Here is a 20,494-nt window from a genome sequence, read left to right on the forward strand (position 1 = left end):
TTTTATTACACAAAATTATAATACAACAACACAACTCTGACTGGACAAGGTCTAAACAAACAAACAAATATACATACAAACAAATAAACTTGATAACCTACAACAGGACAAGACATGGGAGCAAGGGGTGGAGCGTAAATATTGTTCAGTGTATAGATAAAGAAAATTGAAAAATAAATAAAATGTATACATTCATGTTCATTCAAGAATTCATGGGGTTTAAAACTCAGGTCAAGTATCAATAGGAGCCATCAAGGTCTTTTATCCATCACTGATAAAATAAAATTCAAAGACCCTCTCTGGCCACTGCCGGGATCTACAAGTGCTGATGCTGCTTGCTCCATAGATATCAGTTCTAAATAATCTTTAAGCCAGCTGTCTATATCAAAACATTTTGCCTTTCTTACCTTCCAATTCATTAAAATTGTCCGTTTTACAGATAGAAATGCTAACGTGATCAAGTGTTGTAATTCTCTGGATGTTATTCCATCTATCTTGTTTCCCAGTAGGGCCACTGTAGGACATAATGATATATTGATATCAAATATTTTGCACAAAAAATCTTTAACATCAATCCAGAACCTTTGGATCTCTGGGCAATGCCATAATTGATGCATTAGTGTTCCCGTCATCCCACAGCCATGCCAGCACAGATCTGAAACATGACAATTCATTTTCTTCAGTTTTTGTGGGGTGATGTATGACCTCCACAGAATCTTCATTTGGATTAATTAATCCAAGGGGGGCAGAATTAAAGATGTTGTAGTCCTCGTACCAGCAACCACTGGTTCAACTCCACCCTCTGCTTCCCACATTTCCCATCTCTCAATGGCCCAAAAAACAAAACAACAACAAAACATCTGAATGAAGGAATCTTGGGAATCAATCCAGTGAAGTCGACCTCTGCTGCCCGTTTGAAAGACTGCAGATTTAAGCCACTTGAACTTTCCTTTAACTTCTAAAATATTAACACACATTGTAAACGAATGCACAAGCGACTTTGAAAGGTATTCACCTAACTGTACTATTTCTGTGTCTGCAGGTTTGGCAGTGGCCAGTGCGCTGGTGGACGTCTCTCAGCAGATGTGTGTGGGCTACAAAGAGAAGTCTGGAGGCCTGAGGAACCGCAAACAGCAGCCCACCGCACAGCCATCCACCTGTATCTGACCACAACCGCCCCACGTCCGCATCGACCACCAACACCCAAAGCTCTCCCATCAATCAGTCCCCCACTCGGCCCCCTCCCTCAAAGACTTCTGCCAGCTCCGCTCTGGCAGGGAGAGGTGCATGCTGGGATAGAGGACTGGAACAATTTGGTGAGGGGCCGAGTTGTACGGCAGACTGGAGCCTCGGGGGGGTGTCCCCTCTCTCTCCTCCTATGGGAACTGTGGGTCCCAAAAAAACTGAAACTGGACTCAAAGAGAGGGAGAAGGGAAGGGAGGGAGGGAGGGAGGGACAGAGCGGGTGCGTACTTCACCCTTCCCCCTCAAAAAAGAAACATTTTACATTTGTCGACACCGCCTCGTTAGAGTCGAGGCGGCCACGGCTTGCTGCTAGAAGAGATCCTCGTCTCGTAGTTTTTGAGAAATCCAGAGACTTTGCAACCTGATATATTCTCGTTTCACTTAAGTTATTGTTGTTCTTTTGTTTTGTATTGTTTTAATTTGAAGGCAGGAACAAACTGGACATGTTCAGCTGCAAAATGCACACACACAAACACACACACACACACACTTCCAAATACACAACTTTCCAGTACCCATTTGTCGCCCGTTGTCACCTGCTGCCACGTTCACAGCTCTGCACTGAGGGCGGGTGTCAGAGGAATCCTGTACAGTTTGGCCTCCATGCGAGCTAACAGCATGTTCAGTCTTCCTTTTAATGAGGATCCACTGTAGGAGGCCGGCCAGGCAGCCAAAGCCCATCTAAAGAGTCTGTGACATTTCTAATCGCCTCTGCGTCTTCTGCCGCTGTCTTTTCTCCGTGGCCTGTCTCTCGCTTTGTCTCCGCCTGTCTCTCTCTGGGTTCTCCTCCGCCATCTGGCTGGCACAGGCTAGCCCACTTTTCTGGCTTCTTTGGCTGCATGTCTGAGCACAAAACAAGACCACAGGAACATCTTATCCTGGTTGGCTGGCTGCGTCGTAAGCCAGGGACGATTGAATCTTTTCCAGCTAATTACTCCTCCAGTTGCAATAAAACCCGCGGCTCTGCACACACAGGTGCACGCACAAGGCTCTCTCTCACACACGCTGGAAACCCTCTGGTGTTTAATGATTGTCCCTTTGGCAGCTCATGTGGAAACAGGCTTCCAATAGATCGTCTGACTCTGATTGACTGATGCGATTAGACGGATCTGTGTGAGGGGCGACAGGTCAGTATCCTCTGTGATTGTTGCCCAAGAAATCCATAGCCTCTAATTGCAGCTCTCTCCTTCCCCCCACAATGCAACGCCTCTTCCAAAAACCCTGTCGCTCTCCTCCTGCAGTTTGATTGGCCATCAATCCGTGTTTATAGTTTGTAGTGTAGTTTTCGTTCATTATGATGCAACTGCTAACGATAACATTTCAACTGCAGGTGTAAACGTGAAGCACAGACATACATCACCAGAGCGAGCAGCAACAATGCACAAGTACTAGTGTGTTTCCTTTTTGCACCTTTTTAAAAATGTTGAATTAGTCACCTCTCTTTCAAAAACATAGCAGACATCATTCTCAAATTTAAGCTCCCTGTGTAAGGCTCTTTTAGTGAAGCTCTTTCTTCATTTTTCTTATCTTCTCACAGTACTTCTCTTAAATCACTCGTCCATTTTTGAATAAGTGTTCCTGTTTTTGTTAGTCAGGGAAAATTAGGAAATCAAACTTTCCAACAGTATTAGACAGGCATGTCTGCAGAGGAGGGTTTGGGTCACTGAAATTTATTTTTAAGGTTGTTTTATTTTCAGAAATCTGACTTTAATCTCAGAATTAAGAGAGAAAAGGTCACAAGTCAGACCTCAGAATAAAAAATATACAGCACTCCTCTTCTTGGAAATGAGCCAATGATTAAAAAAAAAAATTAGAGGTTAATATCTGACTGAAAAAAGTCAGATATTATATTTCAAGCTTATAATAACTAATCAGTTAAACCACTTATTCATATTTTTATTACTGCCCCCAAACGCTGGTCATATGTTGTGTAAAAGCTATAACACATCTTTAAGCTATGGCTGTACCTCTGTTGAATGGCTCCTCCCATAATGCTATCATGCCTTACTACCCGGATGTAAACAAGCACAGATGACAGATAGCATCTTACATTGTAACACAGTTCTTCAGTATGTTGATCACAAAAAAAGAGAGATAAAGTTGTGTGTAAGCTGTGTTGCTCAAACTTAAATACAACCATCTGACTGGAGCAATGTGTAACAAGCACAGCTACACAAGAACCAGAAGCTGGTGGTGCTAGCTCTGCTAAGGTCATCTGAGCCTGGGAAATTACTTTGAAAAATTGTGCTCGATTTTGATTGTTTTCCAAGTGTTTTCTTACATTTAACTATCGTCTGAATTTAAGTTTATCCAATCCAATCCATTTTATTTATATAGCACATTTTAAAAAACAACAAGGTTACCAAAGTGCTGCACATCAAATACCAACAGTAGAAATAAATGATAGTACAATTTAAAATACAGTACATTAAAGGTGACATATCATGCAAAATTGACTTTTTAATGGTTCTCTACCTGAAATATGTGTCCCTGTCTACAAACCCCCCGAGAATGAAAAGAATCCATTCTGCCCCTGTTCTGATTTCTCCACCTTTCTGTAAATGTGTGCTAAAACCAGCCGTTTCAGACTTCCGTGTTTTTGTTACGTAACAACAATATCCGGTCTGTCACGGAGTCAGAGCTCGGAGCTTGTTCAGCCCATAGACTGTATAAAATAATACTGAATCCCTCCCCCGTTTTTCATTACCTGCACAAATGTGTGCTAACAAGGAGCTTAGGAGGGAGGCATGCTAGTTGTAGGCTGTCTTAATAAATACAAAGGTCGGTTTTACTCCCCACGTCTGCAGATTTGAAGATCTAGTGGATCATTTTTATTTATCATGGATAAGTGCTAGCGCTAATTATCATAGCCACATAGCTATATGTTCATAGCTGTAGCTGTAGCTGTAGCTGTAGCTGTGTACCAAGACACTCGTCGACATACTGACAAATAAAACAACAAGTAACACTAAATCTGTGACCAATCCTTCAGAAAGGTCCTGCTGCCTTTCTGGCAGAGGTCGGTTTTACTCCCCACATCTGCAGATTTGAAGATCTAGTGGATGATTTTTATTTATCATGGATAAGTTCTAGCGCTAGTTAGCATAGCCACATAGCTACATGTTCATAGCTGTGTACCAAGACACACGTCGACATACTGATAAATAAAACAACAAGAAACACTAAATCTGTGACCAATCGTTTCAGAAAGGTCCTGCTACAGGCGCCTCTCCGTCAGGATCAGATTCAGAGGGTTGAAGTAACGTGATCTCTGAGCAGCCGTGTATATTCAGCCAACATGTAAACATTAGATCAACGTGCTGGAGAGCCGAGGCACATCCACTTCCGGAGGGGGCGTGGTCAGAGAGAAAACAGAGTGTTCTGATGAGGAATGAAGAAGAGGACTTTTCAGGCATGCCAAAATCTGATTTCAAAGTGTTTTTTTGAGCATAAACTTTAAAGACATGTTTTGGGGACCTCTTAGACCAATATATATTGATGAAAAAAGCGTGATATGTCCCCTTTAAAGGACAAACAGAGACCACACAAACTCTCATGCTGTATTAAAAGCCAGGGAGTAAAAATTAGTTTTAAGACGTGATTGACGTGATTTAAAAGTATCCAGGGTGTTTAAATGACTCTTTAGAACGTCCCCCCGTCAGAATAAGAAGAAAAAAGGTCAGACGTCAAAACACATTTCAGTGGCCCCATACCCCTTCTGTATACGTGAAACCTGCAGACATAAGAGTGTGTATAATTTGGAGGATGTATTTCCTTTGTGCACCTTTAAAATGGGACTTCTGAATTGGACACATGTCGTTGAAAAACCTGAGATAGGAAAAACATAATGTATAAAAAACGCCTTCCTCCATTTAGTGCTTCGTGTGTGAGGTTACTCTCAGCGGATGCACTTTTAAAATGTATCTCCTTTTCACATATGCTTTACCTGCTCTTTGCACAATTTTATCTGGAATATTATTTAAGGAAGCATTACTTCTTTTTGTCGATTGAGGAAAAACGAGGGAAACAGCAGAACAAAAAAAAAAAAACACACAAGAGGCAAAACAGAGAAAGAAAAAAAAGCCAGGCTGCTTGTTTGAAACAGAGCTGTTGCTTTGAAATGTCACAGGTAATTTTTCTGTTTTCTGAGGGCATCAGGGTGTCAGATCTCTGTTCCTTTCCTTTTTTATCTTTTCTCCTCCAGCGCTGAATATCAAAGCGGGCATGTTTGCAGAATACAAGCAGCGAGCTCTACAACACCTGCAGTGCCATGACTGAAGGCAGAGGCTGATAGAAGAAGTATACCTCCTCAGGAGTTATTAACTCGCCGCCCTCTGAGAAGTAACAGTAATAGAACAATTTAATAACTCACATTTAGCCTTAAAGAATGCATCATATTTAGCTGCAGCCTCTCACATGTGTTCACAGAGGTAGAACTGCTCGGCGGCTGGTTAAAGGGCACACTTTTAGCACTGGGAAAAGGTCAGAGCAGAAAGCATGAACAAAGTTGACATTCTGTAATTATAGAGAACTGGATGTGCTCACAACTCTACTCAGTGACCTCCAGTCAGCATCGCAACATTATAGAGTCAGTTCTGTTCCTACTCGCACTTCATTTCCTCTCTTTATCATCTGTCGTCTTCTGCTCTGTCTGCCACTAGAGGAACCTTTTTTTCTGTAAGCTGGTGCAGGTTTTGATAAGCGCTCTGTTACTTCTGCAGAGACGTAATGTAAGAAAGTGACCGTCAGTCACCAGCTGAATGTAGAAGAAAAGTCCTTCTTATTTCAGTCTTTTTTTTAAGTTATATTTTGGGGCTTTTTTGCCAGGACAGCTGAAGAGAGACAGGAAATGTGGGGAGTAGAGAGTGGGGGAAGACATGCACTGAATGGTCGACTGGACTACAGCTTCTGTACCATAGACTGTATGTAAAATGGATGTCATCTCACTCGTCTCAAAGACCTTGTTTCCACCAAGCGGTCTGGTATGGATCAGTACAGTTTGGTACAGGTCGGATCTGTAACGCCCAATGGTGTAGAATTTTTTTCTGGTGACTCAAATGATGGCTGAAATGTCCCCACCATTATTAAGGTTGATGGGAAAAAAATGCGCCTCTTGCAGCGCACAAAGGTTTAAAAAAAAACCTTCCCATTTCGGCACCGCCTCCCAAATACGTCTTTGAGACCGGTCTGTTTTTTGATTGGCTTAGCTCCCTGTTGGCTGTTTTTTTGCTTGCAGCTTTTGCCAGTGTTGACGGCGCACTCATGTCTGAGGATGTCGGCAGGCAAGAAAAAAAAGATGGACATTAGAAGCTAGTCACCAGAGGAAAATAGTCCTCCCTCATAGGCAACCGCTAATGAATGCAAAACATCGTTTCTGTGGCTATGTCCCCACCAAAGTCAAAATCAAACCTACGCCCTTGGTAACGCCTGATCCTGTTTGCGTTTTCACAGCCAACCGTGCCCTACTTGGTGGGCGCTGTGTAAGCCGGATGCCGATAGCCGCGCCAGCTACGTAATAGCGTGTCACAGTGTACCCCGCTAATAAATGCAACGAAGAAGAAACACTCAAGGAAGTCTGCACCTCCACAGTCAACCATGGAACACTGTTTCTTGACGCCATTATCCAAACAAAAAATGTTATCTTCCTGAAGTCCACTGGAGATTTAAACATGGCGGGGTTATGTGTTGTTCTTTATTACCGATGATTCTTTCGACCAATCAACAGACTGCAGTGTTTCTAGCTCCACCTTCTGGGGTCGGATCGGCATGTCTGGCACCCCAACAGAAGGGTACCAAAAAGTGGGATGGTACGGCTCAGTAATTTGGGGACCTGTCCCGGGTTTTAGTCAATGGAAACGCCACAAAATGCGTGCCAGACCGAGACGAACCAAACTGAACCGCTTGGTGGAAATGGGGCTAAAGTGAGGCCGCCACAAAAACTGCTCCCCCTAGTGGCTGGCTGTCGTACGAATGTTTCTCACATCCATATGCTGTGGTGATATGTAGCTATTATTTGACTGTTTTGTGCTCAAGGCCTCTTTTTCCTGAAAAGTTTCTTTCATTAGTTATTAAAGGTTAAAAAACGGGGTTTTACATCCGGTTTTAATTTGATAGACAGCTGCTGTAGAGAGAAACTCTGTAGGACCTCTGGACGGTATAAATTCCCTACTGCACAGACTCTGGCTGCAGAAAATGTACAAGATGACAGCAATCTGGAACGGGATATTTTGGCTTCAAAACCGTACAATGGGAAAAGGTGGAGCGACGCTGTCCATTATATATACAGTCTATGCTTTACACGTGGGGGCGCTTAGACCGCTTGGCCACCAGAGCCCAGATATTTCACTCCTTTTAAAGCATCTTTGCTCTGTCCTTCCTTTTCAACTTTTTGTTCACCCACATTTCCCCAAAGTTTTCCAACCATCACTAGGAGGTGCTATTTCATCGCCCAAAACTTGCGACATGCTTGCAACTGAGGCAGCATTTGAGATTTAAAATGCTCTGTACCGATCCCTTTTACTTGAGGAGAACAAACCTTCTGGGTTGCACCTTTTTACAATCTCTTCCTCCTTTCGTTGGAGCCTGCTTGGCGGTCGTGCTCGGCTCATGTACAGGCGCTGAAGGATAAACCTCACCTGGTGCTTCAAACTGGAAATATTTTGTAGAAAGAGCGAGCCCCTTACTCGATGGAGTCCAGAGAGAGGCGAGCGAACAAAGTCACACTGACCTATTATCAAACGTGTGATGTGCCGCTGACACTACATCGCAACTGGAGTTTACATGCAGAGCGTTCTTGTCCTCTGCAGAATCAGCAGCACTCTCACTTCAACAGGAGCAGCTCTCAGATCACAGATTTGTTTGTTTGTGTGTAGGTGAAACGTTTAGCTTTGTTTTCTTTGCATTGAAACTTTAAAAAGAATCACTTTACTTCATCCTCTGGTAACACCATTCAGACGATAACCCTGCTTGTTTTCAGTTCTGAATTTTTATAGATCTACATTTTGCAAAGAACCTCTTCAAATCTGTTCCACGGCTGATTCAGATGTACTGTAGTAATAACTCAAAGAATGAAGATTGTGGTTTTGTTGCTGTTTTTTTATTTTTCTTTTGTACATGAATGTAAAATGAAAAACCACCTGTGCAGCCACGAGGATCCTTCAAACTGGAGCCCGCTGGGGGGACGGTTCCTGTGTCCCAGCCAGAGCTCTGTGTTGAACACAGACAGCACAGAAAGAGGTCAGGGGTCAGAGTGTGTACAAGCTGGTTTGTCTTGCAGAAGATGCATTGAGAGAAACTGAACATCTAAAGAGGGACCTGCACAGAGCCTTGCAAATGTGATCCTGTTCTGCTGGAGGGTTCAGACGAGCAGATCCTGGGTCCGATGATGTCTACAGATAAAGTTTTGTTTTTAATTCTGCTGAATGACTAACTTAAACCTTCTCTGACAGACTATTCATTCTGTTTTTTGTTGTCACGTGTGGCCAGTCTCACTCATTTCAGTCTTCATCACAAGCAGAGTGATGAAAAACAAACTCTGTTATCTGTAACCACTATTTGACCCAGCCTCACACCGGGTTCCTACACATGTCTGAAAGTCTCAAAGTGATCAAAAACCGATATTTAAAAACAGGTCTTTGATTAGGAGACGTCCCCCCTCGGACCGCCCTCACAGGATCTTGAATATCTGGAGGTTTTTCGTGTCCTCAGCTCACCCTGCTCAGGCTCCAATCAGCTCTATCAGGTTTTTCTTCCTCCAGAGACCGGGTTCAGTCTGCTCCAGCCGAGCCAAGCTGTGAAGACATACATTTTCATTGCAGCCTCACAGCAGGGGTCGGCTGGTCCTGCATGATAGGACCACAGCCAGCCTGTGACGGTCTCCTCCTCCCTCTCTTCTTTGTGCTTTATTCACTGCTCAGCTTGTGCTGTTGTGTGAGATAGAAATCTTGCTGTGGTCAGCCCTTAACATTTTTCTGTCTTGGAGTTTAGTTTCCCTCCTGTCTTCTTGTTCACACCTTCAGGTCTCAGCCTCTTTGTGATCACTCTCTGGATCACTTTTGGATGTACGGCAGCAACCTCAAGGTGCTCTGTGGAGTTTGTGTTGAATTCATCTCTAGTCAAAAATTTGAAAAGTTCTTTTTAAAGACATTTATGAACAATGCATCTTGCTTTTGCTTTTGTGTGCACACCATCACACGCACAGATTGCAGCCACTGATAAAAACTTTGAGTGATCACAAACTCCACAAGACACCGTTAAGTTCCTGCTGATGCAGATCAAGAGTCTCCTGCTCACGCTGCGTCACGTTTCAAGTTTTAACCAGCGAGCCAGTCGGAGGCTTTGACTTTGAAGAAATGCAGAGCTTCCACTGTGAGGACTCCAAACTAGGGAAGTGTTTCATCTTCTTTATTTCATTAGACTCAATGTAAGCCAGATTCATCTGACAAGTCCAGATAAACATCTTATTTCAGGACAAAAACAAGACCTGAATTGTTTGTAATGAGATAAAAGACATTATTCTTGGACAGGTACATTTTTGTTACCCTATAGGTTGATTTTGTACTCATCACAAGCAGTCCAGGTCTTCTTCTTGGCTTCTAATATCTTGAAGTAAGACGCCTATCTTGACTTGTCAGCTGACTGTGGCTCATATTCATTCTAATGACATAAATAAGACTAATGCACTTCCTTAGTTTTGAGTGTCTGCAGCGTTGTTTGCAGTCTTGCTCTGTAACAAAATCCCTGCTTCGTACCAAGATGCTTTTTTGCCAGCAGATCAATTTTCAACATGATGTGGTGAAATATTAACAGACTTCTTCTGCATGCAGTGACCTTGTGTGATTTGGGAAAACCTCCTCCATATTTATGGTATAATTTTTGGACTTCTCTCGGTTCAGCTTGACGCAGAATCTCTGCCCTTTCTGTACAACATGCCTGAAAAGTCTTGCGTGGGTGTGTCTTTTTAAAAACCACATTTTTTGGATAAGAATGCACCTTCTCTTTCTTGAATCCCTCGCTTTCTTAACCCCGCTACAAATCAAAACTTAAGAGCACAAAACAAACCTTCACAGTGTCCAGAGGGAACTTGAATCACTCGGTTTAAATCATCTGACTTCCTGTATTGTGGTCGAACGCATGAGAGCCCAGCTGTAAACATGAACTTTACCGTGTTCACTGTTCTGACGCTAAATAGCAAGAATCCTGGAGTCCTAAAGTTCAGATTTTCCACATGATCTCAGCCCCACCTTCATTTGAAGCCGCTCGGATGTGCTTCTCCATGTGGAAGCTTGTAAAGGGAAATGTGTAGGAACCCTGTCCGCCGTCTGCCTGTCTTACACGGGACTTCCACCAGATCCGTGTCCGGTCTGTCTCAGATCCGTGCGCTCTCGTCCGTCAACACCCACCGGTTGCGTTTTTGGAACGCAGCACAGAGCAGGACCGCCGGACAGCTGGAGTCATGTGACAGAGGTTTTCCCTCTCCTCATCCATGTTGTCTTTCTGGTCCAATGAAAACCTCTGACCTCTTGACTCCAGGCCTGGCTCCGCTCATCATGACTTTTTGTTGTCATAGCTAAGTTAAATACGATCTGGTGATAACACAGAGTGTATTATTCTGAAAATGAACCAGATGTTTTCATCTTGTTTTGGAGCCTGACTTCCTGTCTCGCTCTATCTGCTCTGTTGAGATTGATGCATCCAGCAACAATAGAAGTCCTGGAGCGGATCCAGTGGAAGTTAACACATTGACTAGAATAGAAACCTATCAGATCCGGTGCCGTGACGGATCGGAGACGGACCGGACCTTGGATCTGGTGGAATCTTGCCTTTATGTGTCTCAGTTTATAGAAATGTGCAGCTCCCTCTAAACCGCCTGCTTTTCCAAGCCTCAAACTTTATCGGGTAACTTCCAACGGCCTTCATTCCAGCGCCTTAACCTCTGTGTTAACTGGTAGAAACCTGCAACAAATACATATTTATAAACTGTAAATTAATACCAGGAAAGTTCCTTATATTAACGTGACAAGCAGAGAACACTGGCAGCATTAATATGTGTTTAAAATGCTTTAACACAGCGGGTTAAAGCTCAGGAAGAAGGCCGCTGTAAGATCTGGCATTACCCTCTTTCTTTCTTTCTGTATCTCTTTGTATAGCGGCATTATATATACTGAGGAAGTAGTTTGTTAATATGTATAATTTAGCAGTTGCTGTTTTCTTTGTAAATAATGAGAAAGTATTGTGAATGACTTTGTTGAATGGTTTTAAAAATCATTTATGGCGAAACCTCTCCAGGCTTTTATAAATGTGACTGCAGTACATAGCATATTTTGTATGTCAGAGCGCAGTGTAAAGATGAACAAGCATTACTAGAAGCTGATGAAACTACGTGTAAAACTTGAGGATAATAGCTAGCTGAACTTGTAATTACTGATGTACATAAAAGAATGACAGAACATTTTTGTCTATTATTAAATGTGAAAACCTACCCACCGCTGTTTGTGTCCTCAGTGTTTAAACCCCTAAAATTGAAACTCCTCCTTTAGAGCGTGTTTGATTCTTCCTGCAGCGCTCGAGGGGGGGTGCATCATAATGTGCGCCATTTCTGGTGCGACGTCTTTTCAAGTAAGCGCACTGAAAGATTTCCTTTGAAGGAGGAACAACAAAAAACAAACGCCACCGGCAGCCTCCAGAGGAAACAACGTTCACCTTACCATGCAAAGTGTTGGAAGAAGTTCAGGGAGTTATTTTAAAGTGAAGCGCCGGTGTGTTCCTCTGCTTTGTGGAAAAGTTTGGCAGGAATTTGGCAGAAGAAGAAAGTTTACATGGTGTCCAAATTGGAAAGGGTTCATCCTCCAGGGAACAGAAGAACTCCAAAGTTTACTCAGCAGTCTGGTTAGTTTGGATTGATTACCAGATAAAGTGGAGTCACTGTAAGAGCTTTGGTCATCTGCTAACTTTTATAAAACATTATAACCAGTTTGAAATTTTAGATTCTCCAATATTTCTTGTTTCTTGCTGAATACCTGCAGACTTAATGCCAATCCAGTCTGCTCCTTACCAAACGTTAGCTGATGGAGTTTGAATCAATCAATCTTTATTTATAAAGTGCTAAATAACAACAAACGTTATCTAAAGACACTTTCCAAACAGAGCAGGTCTACACCGTACTCTATATTCATCACCACTTATCCTGCTTCTTTCTCTCTGTCCGTCTGTCTTTCTTTCTTTCTTTCTTTCTTTCTTTCTTTCAGTTTCTATCTTTCTTTCATTCTTTTTTCTTTCTTTCTTTCAGTTTCTTCCTTTAATTTTTCTATCTTGCTTTCCTTCTTTCCTGTCTTTCTTTCTTTCTTTCTTATTTCTTACAATTTTTCTTTACTTTTTTCTTTGTTTCTCGCTTCCCTGTCTTTCTTTCTTTCCATTTCTTCTCTCTTTCTTTCATTCATTTTCTTTCCTTATGTCTTTCTTCCTTTCTTTCTTTCTTTCTTTCTTTCTTTCTTTCTTTCTATCTTTCTTTCATTTTCTTTCCTTATCTTTCTTTCTTTCTCTCTATCTTTCTTTCATTTTCTTTCCTTACTTTCTTTCTCTCTCCTTTCTTTCTTTCTTTCTTTCTTTCATTTTCTTTCCTTGTGTCTTTCTTTCTTTCTCTTCCCTCCTTACTTTCTTTCTTTCTTTCTTTCTCTCTATCTTTCTTTAATTTTCTTTCCTTACTTTCTTTCTCTCTCCTATCCTTCTTTCTTTCTCTTCCCTCCTTACTTTCTTTCTCTCTCCTTTCTTTCTTTCTTTCTTTCTTTCTCTTCCCTCCTTACTTTCTTTCTTTCTTTCTCTTCCCTCCTTACTTTCTTTCTCTATCCTTTTTTTCTCTCTTTCTTTCTTTCTTTCATTTTCTTTCCTCATGTCTTTCTTCCTTTCTTTCTTTCTTTCTTTCTCTCTCTCTTTCTATCTTTCATTTTCTTTCCTTGTGTCTTTCTTCCTTTCTTTTGTTCTTTCTTTACTTTATTTTGTCATTGTTTCTAACTTCCCAGTCTTTCTTTCTTTCTTTCTTTCTTTCTTTCTGTCTCTCTCTCTTTCTTTCTTCCTTTACTTTCCTTTTGTCTTTGTTTATCTCTTCTCTGTCTTTCTTTCTTTCCCTTTCTTCTTCTTATATTATGAACAAAGACCCAACATCAAGACCGGATCAGATCCAGTCCCCTCTTACAGACAGGACTCAGTCTGATCTCATCTTAATCCACAATGAGCAGAGCACTTTGCAGCATTTAGCAAGTTACAGTGGCAAGGACAAACTTCCTTTAACAGGCAGAAACCTCCAGCAGGACCAGACTCATGTTAGACACACATCTGCATAGACCTACCATGTTGGAGAGAGGGATAGAGAAGAATGAATGTGGTATGTATCATATTTCAGGGTTTTTGAAGAGGGGTTATGACGCTGAAATATGGCGATCACACTGGAAATGCTAATTGAGGCCATAGCCTTACTGCAGGCCCACCTGTCAGTCACATAAGCCCCGCCCCCTAATTATGCATGGATAAGTTATACTAAAAATTTCAGCTGTCATGAATAAAGAAACTTCTGGTTAAAGTTTTTGCTAAACAACAGCAGAAATAAAATAACTATTGGACTGAAGCCCGAGTTTCATCTCATCCTGCTCAGCATGTGTCATGATGTCTCACTCTGGATTAAAAGTTCAGGACAAAAACTTTCTCCCCACGGTGGGTTGTCATGATGTGGCACCACACCCGTCTGCTGCTCCGAGTCAGAAGCAAAAACAAACGTTGGAGTTATTATTTGTAAAAACACTTTTCCCCAGGCTTGTTTTCAAATAATTGCTGCTATTTTAAGCTGCTGTTGATGTTTGCGAGCCCTCCGGCTACTCAGCGGCAAGAGAGGCAGAGTGTCGGTGAGCTGCTGTGTTCTCCCCAACTATTATTCATCACTACTTATCATACTTCTTTCTCTCTCTCTTACTCTCTCTCTTTCTTTCTCTCTCTCTCTCTCTCTCTCTTTATTTCTTCCTTTTCTTCCTTTCCTTCTTTCTATCTCTCTTTCTCTCTTTCTTTCTTTCTTTCTTTCTGTCTGTCTTTCTTTCTTTCTTTCTTTGCTTTACTTTTTTATTTCCCTCTTCTCTTTCTTTCTTTCTTTTTTCTATCTTCTTCTCTTTTCCTTACCTTTTCTTTGTTTCTGTTTTCTCTGTCTCTTTCTTTTTTCTTCCTTTTTTTCTATCAGCCTTTCTTCCTTTCTTTCCTTCTTTCATTTTCTTTTCTTATTCTTTCTCTCTTAGTTTCTTCTTTCTTAGTTACTTTGTTTCTCTACTTTACTTTTGTCTGTGTTTATCTCTTCTGTCTGTCTTTCTTTCTTTCCTTCTATATTTCGTTCTTTCTCTCTCTCTTTCTTCTTTTCTCTCTGTCTATCTTTATTTCTTCCTTTACTTTCTTTCTTTCCTTCTTTCTATCTCTCTTTCTCTCTCTCTCTCTCTTTATCTCTCTCTCTCTTTCTTTCTTTCTTTCTTTCTCTCTTTCTTTCTATCTCTCTTTCTCTCTCTCTCTATCTCTCTCTCTCTTTCTTTCTTTCTTTCTTTCTTTCTCTCTTTCTTTCTATCTCTCTTTCTCTCTCTCTTTCTTTCTTTCTTTCTTTCTATCTCTCTTTCTCTCTCTCTCTCTCTCTCTCTCTCTCTCTTTATCTCTCTCTCTCTTTCTTTCTTTCTTTCTCTTTTTCTTTTTGGTTTTTTTCTTTGCTTTACTTTTTCTGTTTCTCCCTTTATTTCTTTCTTTCCTTTTCTTTCCATATTTTTGTCTGTCTATCTTTCTGCCTTTCCTTCTTTCTTCCTTACTTTCTGTCTTTCTGTCTGTCTTTCTTTCTTTGCTTTACTTTTTTATTTCCCTCTTCTCTTTCTTTCTTTCTTTTTTCCATCTTTCTTTCTTTTCCTTACCTTTTCTTTGTTTCTGTTTTCTCTGTCTATCTTTCTTTCTTTTTTCTTCCTTTCTTCTATCAGTCTTTCTTCCTTTCTTTCCTTCTTTCATTTTCTTTTCTTATTCTTCTCTCTTAGTTTCTTCTTTCTTACTTACTTTGTTTCTTTACTTTACTTTTGTCTGTGTTTATCTACTCTGTCTTTCTTTCTTTCCTTCTATATTTCTTTCTTTCTAGTTTTCTGTGTGTCTTCTTCCTCTCTTATCTCTTTCCTTCTTATTATCATGAGCTGATGTTTAGTTTTGGTTCCTCTGTGTGTTTAGTGATCCAGGTCTCTTGTTGTATTTTCTTGTGTTTCCTGTTTTATTTTGAAGTTCTTGCTCCCTGTGTTTCCTGTCTGGCTTTACTTCCTGTCTTTGTGTGTTTCCCTCCTTTTTTGATGACCCTGATTAGTCTCAGCTGTGTCCTGTGCTCCTCACCTGTATTAATTACTGTGTGTGTTCAGTTGTTCTGTTTCCTCTGTCCTGTGTGGATCATTGTTTGTCTCTCCTGTGTTCTGTGTGTTTCTGTGTTTCTGTGTTTCCTTTAGGATTTAGTTTTTGGACATTTGAGTAAGATTGTTTATTAAAACCTTTTTATTTTAAAATCTGCACTTAGGTCCTCCTTAATCGTTCCCTCAATGTGACTTTCTTTCTTTCTTTCTTTCTTTCTTTCTTTCTTTCTTTCTTTCTTTCTTTCTTTCTTTCTTTCCTTTTTCTTTTGTTCCTTTCTATCTATATATCTATTTCTTTCCTTCCTTTTCTTTCTTTCTTTTTTCCTTTCTTTCTATCTTTCCTTCCATCTGTCTTGCTTTACTTTTTCTTTGTTTCTCTCTTTCTTACTGTTTCTTTCTTTCCTTTTCTTTCCTTGTTTATTGCTTTCTGTCTTTCTGTCTGTCTTCCTTCCTTTCTTTATTTCTATTTTCCTTTCTTTCTGTCTTTTTTCCTTTTTTTTATTTCCCTCTCCTGTCTTTTTTTCTTCTTTCTGTCAATCTTTCTTTCTGTCTGTCGATCAATCTTTCTTTACTTGTGTCTTTCTTTCTCTTCTATGTCCTTCTTTCTTTCCCTTTTTTCTTTTTCTTTCCTTTTCTCTTCTACTTATTTCCCTCTTTCTTATTTCTTACTTTCTTTACTTTGCTTTTGTCTTTATCTTTGTCTTTCCTTCTTCTTCTATATTTCTTTCTTTCTATTTTTCTCTGTCCCTGTGTTTCCTGTTTGGCTTTACTTCCTGTCTTTGTGTGTTTCCCTCCTTTTTTGATTACCCTGATTAGTCTCACCTGTGTCCTGTGCTTCTCACCTGTTAATCTCTCAATGTGACTTTATTTCCTTTTTCATTCCTTATTTCTTTCTTTCTTTCTTTCTTTCTTTCTTTCTTATTTTCTGTATCATCTTATGTATTTCTTCTTTTCTAATTTCTACCCCCTCTCCCTCAGCGGGTGTCTATCTTTCTTTTATTACTTTCTCATTCTTTAACCCTGTCTCTCTGTTTTTTCTTCACTGGGTTCTTGTTTCCTTCCCTCTCCTCTTGTTTCCTCTCCCTCTTATCTGCTCTTCTCCTTGTTTTTAAGAGTATAGTCTGGACTATCTTCCCTGTTTCTATGAAGCTCTTTTGAAAGTGTGTGTCCTGTTTCTTCAGGACAGACTGATGAACTGTGACTCTTTGTTTTGTCTGCTGACAGTCTGTGATACGTCTCTCGTCGTGACTTGTCTCAGGTGTGAGTCAGGGCCGTCGCTGCTTCAGAAACTGTGTGAGGCTGAAATCTTCACACTGGGCCTTGTGGTGGAGGTGTGAGGCCCTCAGTGGGACACTGCTGCAGGCCTGGCCTTGTGTTTTGGGACCAGGTCTGTCAGTGTGAAACAACAATAAACAAGTTAGCAAGAAGCTAACAGGGTGTAAGATGAACGGTGAAAACACGGAAAGCTCTTTTTACCTTTCGTATATGATTCCTCTGTCACCTTTTCTTTTTTGATCAAGCCCTTTTCTTTTCCCACTTCTCCTCTAGCATCTCCTTGTACCCTTCATCATTCCCTCTCCTCTTCCTCCATCTTCCTGCCTCCCCCACATTCCTCCCCGCCTCTCCATCTTTTTGTTTCCATCTCTCCCTCTCTCCACTGTTGTGTGTAACCCTGTCTTCTCTCCCTCCCTGCCTCAGGAGCTGCTGTTCGCTGTAAACAGATGATTAGGTGCTGCCCTTTGATTCCAAGTCTTTGACTAAATCCATCCTGATCATCCTGACAGCCGCTCTCTGTCGCTCTGAAGCAGTTGGCTGATAATGAGCCTCTTATTTTCTCCTTTTTTTTTTTTTTCTCCCCTCCTTCACATTATGCTGTTTATGAAACCACCCCCTCCCCCTCATCCTCTGAGTCTAAATCCCGAGTAAGCAGAGAGGGTTTGCAGACTTCACATGTGTCTGCCCATTTTCAGGTCATGCAGTCTTTATTGCATTCACCCAAACAGTCTAATAAAATTATCTGCCTTCAGCTTTAAGTCTGCCTTGTTTTTTTTTTCCTCTCTGCAGAGCTGTCAGGGGCAATAACGTCTGTAAAGTCCCCCCGTCGTATTTTAAATTTGCTGAACAAAGGTTACACGATGAAATGTAATTCTCAGAAATGCTGCATTTGTGTTTTCTTGTCGCAGACGTTCTCTTTTGTTGTTTCCTCCTCTCTCTCGTCTTGCTGACAGCATCAGACACATTATCACAATTAGTAAACATTTCTCTGAGGAGCTGCTACCATCTATCCGCCCCTGCTTCCTCCTGTCACACTCACTTATTGTGCTGTTTTTCCTCCTCAGTACTTGTAATGTTTCACTCAAAGATATCCCAAGGATGAAAGAGACCTGGCTGCTGATGTGTGATGGGTACTCCAAATTAAAACCAGGTGTCATCCAGAGTTATAGATAGCATCCAGGATGTTTCTTAAATAACAAAATTGCCCAATTTGTCAGCAGGGCAGTCTAATGTTTCAGGGAATTATTAGCCTTCAAAGAGCAGAACTTGGGCCTTTTTTGAGAGTTGACAAAATAATCCCATCACAGACTTTTCAATCATATGGTCTGATCCGCCTCAGCAGATGGAGTTTACTTGTTTATCCCCAAAGCACATTCCAGCATGTTGGCTTGAGATGAAACCCAGAGTTAAATCTTATTATATAGTATGGTACAATAGGATACAGAGGTATACAATACGATGTGATATGATACTTTACGATAAACAACATGATACTTAACAATATGATACTTTACAATATAATACTTTACAATATGATACTTTACAATATGATAGTTTACAATATGATACTTTACGATATGATACTTTAAGATACAATACTTTACAATATGATACTTTACAATATGATACTGTACAATATGATACTTTACGATATGATAGTTTACAATATGATACTTTACAATATGATACTTTACAATATGATACTTTACAATATGATACTTTACAATATGATACTTTACGATATGATACTTTACAATACGATACTTTACAATATGATACTTAACAATATGATACTTTACGATATACTTTACAATGTGATACTTTACGATATGATACTTTAAGATATGATACTTTAAGATACAATACTTTACACTATGATACTTTAAGATATGATACTTTAAGATACAATACTTTACAATTTGATACTTTGAGATATGATACTTTAAGATACAATACTTTACAATATTATAATGTACAATATGATACTTTACAATATGATACTTTTCAATATGATACTTTAAGATAAAATACTTTACAATACAATAGTTTACCATATGATACTTTACAATATGATACTTTAAGATACAATACTTTACAATATGATACTTTAAGATATGATACTTTAAGATACAATACTTTACAATATGATACTTTACAATGTGATACTTTACGATATGATAATTTTCGATATGATACTTTACGATATGATACTTTACAATATGATACTTTACAATGTGATACTTTACGATATGATAATTTTCGATACGATACTTTACGATATGATACTTTACGATATGATACTTTAAGATACAATACTTTACAATATGATACTTTACGATATACTTTACAATATGATACTTTACAATACGATACTTTACGATATGATACTTTACAACATGATACTTTACGATATGATACTTTACGATATGATACTTTACAATATGATAGTTTACGATATGATACTTTACAATATGATAGTTTACGATATGATACTTTACAATACTGTACGATACAATATACTTTACGATATGATACTTTACAATATGGTACTTTACAATATGATACTTTACAATATGATACTTTCCGATACTGTACGATACAATATGATAAACGATATACTTTCAGTACAATACTTTACGATACTGTACGATACAATATGATAAACGATATACTTTCAGTACAATACTTTACGATACTGTTCGATACAATATGATAGACGATATACTTTACGATATGATACTTTATGATACAAAACGATATGGCACAATGCCGTACTTTGATACGATACTTTACAAAACTTTACAATACTTTGCGATTCTCAATGATGCTATTAAATACGGTACTTTACAGTGAAACAATACTTTACGATACAATGCTTTATGATACAATATAATACTTTACAATTTGATACTGTATGATACGTTACTTTAGGATACATTACACTAACATATGCTATTAACAATACTACACTTTACAATGCAATACTTTACTATTTGATACTTTATGATACGATACGATACTCAATGATAAGATGCAATACAATACGATACATTACTTTACGATACAACACTTTATGATACGATACTTTGTGATACAATACTTTACAATTCTCAATTATGCAATGATTAGACAACAATGATTTACGATACAATACTTTATGATACAATACGATATTTAAAGATGCAATACCTCATGATACTCAATGATAGGATAGGATAAGAAATGGTAGGGTACAATTCAATATGACATGCTAGATATGATACGAGACGATACAATAAGATGCATTAAGGTATGATAAGATGAAATATGATATATGAATATTTCAATACAATATGATACAGTATGCTAATTAAAACCATAGCTAGCCATCTGACAGAACAACAATTAGCCTTAGTAATAAACCTAAGTATATCAGTACAGGTCAGACATTTACCTTACACATAATTAAGTGTAAGAGCTCAAATACTGCTATTAGCTTCAGTGTCAGTTGTTTACATGTGACATATGGTATTTCACAGCAAAGTGTCCTCACATAGTGATAAATCAACACCAGACTGTGTTTATATATTTTGGTAGATTCAG

The 20,494-nt window shown here is 39.5% G+C and overlaps 1 protein-coding gene and 1 long non-coding RNA gene across 5 annotated transcripts in view; both read left to right on the plus strand.

The window, feature by feature from the left end:
• atrn (attractin) overlaps nucleotides 1-11,724 on the plus strand; it is a 252,196-nt gene extending 240,472 nt beyond the window's left edge. For 2 of the 3 annotated variants that reach the window (XM_034674875.1, XM_034674883.1), the window contains one exon: nucleotides 1,043-11,724. In XM_034674875.1, coding sequence (XP_034530766.1) covers nucleotides 1,043-1,167 — 125 coding nt within the window. In that variant the 3' untranslated portion in view covers nucleotides 1,168-11,724. The remainder of the gene's footprint in view (nucleotides 1-1,042) is intronic. The other variant, XM_034674876.1, reaches the window with a different exon arrangement.
• Nucleotides 11,725-15,655: 3,931 nt separating this feature from the next.
• Nucleotides 15,656-17,663, plus strand: LOC117806589. Of its 2 annotated transcripts, none has more exons than XR_004629702.1 (3): nucleotides 15,656-15,755; nucleotides 16,862-17,087; nucleotides 17,336-17,663. It is a non-coding gene; the product is annotated as an uncharacterized LOC117806589 (long non-coding RNA). The 2 variants fall into 2 exon arrangements; XR_004629701.1 differs by having other exon boundaries at nucleotides 16,862-17,075.
• Nucleotides 17,664-20,494: the final 2,831 nt, after the last annotated feature.

This window comes from Notolabrus celidotus, chromosome 22 (assembly GCF_009762535.1).
Source record: "Notolabrus celidotus isolate fNotCel1 chromosome 22, fNotCel1.pri, whole genome shotgun sequence".
NCBI classification, from domain to species: domain Eukaryota; kingdom Metazoa; phylum Chordata; class Actinopteri; order Labriformes; family Labridae; genus Notolabrus; species Notolabrus celidotus.